Source organism: Nicotiana sylvestris, chromosome 1 (assembly GCF_000393655.2).
Source record: "Nicotiana sylvestris chromosome 1, ASM39365v2, whole genome shotgun sequence".
Classification (NCBI taxonomy): domain Eukaryota; kingdom Viridiplantae; phylum Streptophyta; class Magnoliopsida; order Solanales; family Solanaceae; genus Nicotiana; species Nicotiana sylvestris.
This window is the reverse complement of record NC_091057.1, coordinates 56,077,678-56,079,742: the sequence shown is the minus strand read 5'-3', so window position 1 is coordinate 56,079,742 and position 2,065 is coordinate 56,077,678. Positions and strand designations below refer to the sequence as shown.

Below are 2,065 nucleotides of genomic sequence, written 5' to 3'. Positions count from 1 at the left end.
TCCCATTTGAGGGTTTGTTGAAAACATCAAGTCCCAGACCTTTTTGGGGCGTTTTGTATAAGTGACTCTTAGTTTATGGCTAAGTTCATACTTAGTCTAAACTTTTTAATATTAAGAAATTTTCGTAGTTTATTTTGAACTTCTGTTTTGCTCATTCTTGCCTTTATATTGAATGACTTATTGAATAATTTGCACTTTTATTTTATAAAATGCATTCTTAACTTCGTGAATGTTTAAATGAATCATGAATTTATAAAAGAGGCCCTTTTATATTCGACACTTAATAAGGAAGACGTCTCAACTTCATAATGGTGTAAATGTACGACAAAAAAATAGGAATACACATGTTTCTTGTAATAACTTTGATAAATTTTCATTTGAACTTTGTCAAGTTTTAAATAACACCTTACATGTATTTAAATAACTTCTATAACTTTTTCGTAACTGTTTTCTTTACAACAGATTTTAAAAAAGAAAATAAAACACATGTTTTTATTTATAACTTATTTCAGTACATTGCCTTTAACCTAACTATGATAAGGTTTTCTTTGGCTTTGGCTCGTAATTTTGCTCTGCACTTGACTCATTCAATGAGTAAACTTTTCAGGCTTGAACTTTGATTATTTCCCAATCTTCTTTTTTTTATACATGTCTATATATATTATATAGTCCCCCAAGTGTTTGATCTTTGAAGTATGAAGTCTCGAGCACTTGATTACTCCTCTTATTTGGTCCTTTTCCTGAAAAGGACTAAAACAAATTATAGATGAAGACTACTTAACCTGTCTTATTTTCTATCAGAATAGTTGTAACTCTAGACCAAGAATTTATTCTCTTCCACATGCCTTGCAGGTCGTGATTCATTATTTAGTGCGGGTTAGCTTTTTGCCTATCATCTAAAATCGTTAGTAAAATTTTAACAATTCAAAAATAAAATTACAAAATGAGGATAGTTGACTGTAGGTACTCCATAGAAATAGTATCTCTTCAGGTGAACGACATTCCAATGTGAAGGTAATATCTTTCCATCCATTGTTTCTAGCTCGTATATTCCTTTCCCCATGATACTGTGAATCTTGTAAGGTCCTTCCTAGGTTGGACTTAATTTTCCCGCATTAGCCACTTTCGTGGATTGAAAAACTTTCTTGAGTACGAAGTCCCCAATCTTGAAGTATCTTAGACGAGCTTTCTGATTATAGTATCATTCCATGACTTGTTTTTGTGCTGCCATTCTTATTAATGCAGCTTCCCTTTTTCCTTCAAGTAAATCAAGGTTTATGCGCATTTCTTCTTCATTGGATTCCTCTGACGCTTGCGTGTACCTCGTGCTTGGCTCCCCTATCTCAACTAGAATTAAGGCTTCAGCTCTGTACACCAATGAGAATGGTGTTTCACTCGTGCTTGTTTTTGCTATGGTGCGGTATGCCCATAAAACACCAGGTAGGAATTCTGGCCAATTGCCTTTATATTCTTCCAATCGTTTCTTCAAATTGTTGATAATGACTTTATTTGTTGATTCAGCTTGTCCATTACCCATCGGATGGTAAGGCATTGAAGTAATCCTTTAAATCTGCCAACTTTGAAAAAATTATGTGATTTGTGCGCCTATAAAGTGCGGGCCATTATCACATACGATTTCCTTTGGTACGCCGAATCTACATATAATATTTCGCCAAATGAAATCTCTAACTTCTTTTTCTCGTACCTGCTTAAATGCTCCTGCTTCTACCCATTTAGTAAAGTAGTCAGTGAGTACAAGCAGGAATTTACCTTGCCTTTTGCTTGTGGTAGTGGATCCACGATGTCCATCCCCCATTTCATAAAAGGCCACGGTGCAACGACCGGATGTAGCAACTCTGTAGGTCTATGCATGTTGTTACTGTATCTTTGACACTTATCACATTTAACCACGAAATATTCTACTTCTTCTTCCATTTTGGGCCAATAATAGCCTGCTCTAATCATGGTTCTTACCAGTGATCCTCCTCATGCGTGATTTCCACAATGCCCCTCGTGTATTTCTCTTATCACATATTCCGTTTGAGAAGGCCCGAGGCATATTGCT

The 2,065-nt window shown here is 35.3% G+C and overlaps 1 protein-coding gene across 1 annotated transcript; it reads right to left on the bottom strand.

The window, feature by feature from the left end:
* Nucleotides 1–1,201: 1,201 nt before the first annotated feature.
* LOC138870139 (uncharacterized) lies at nucleotides 1,202–1,552 on the bottom strand. The gene has a single exon (XM_070147831.1). The coding sequence runs from the start codon at nucleotides 1,550–1,552 to the stop codon at nucleotides 1,202–1,204; it is 351 nt and encodes a 116-aa protein (XP_070003932.1).
* Nucleotides 1,553–2,065: the final 513 nt, after the last annotated feature.

What these genes read in the sequence shown, in the direction of transcription:
- LOC138870139 (XM_070147831.1), bottom strand. Translation starts at nt 1,552, where the DNA reads ATGCCTTACCATCCGATGGGTAATGGACAAGCTGAATCAACAAATAAA.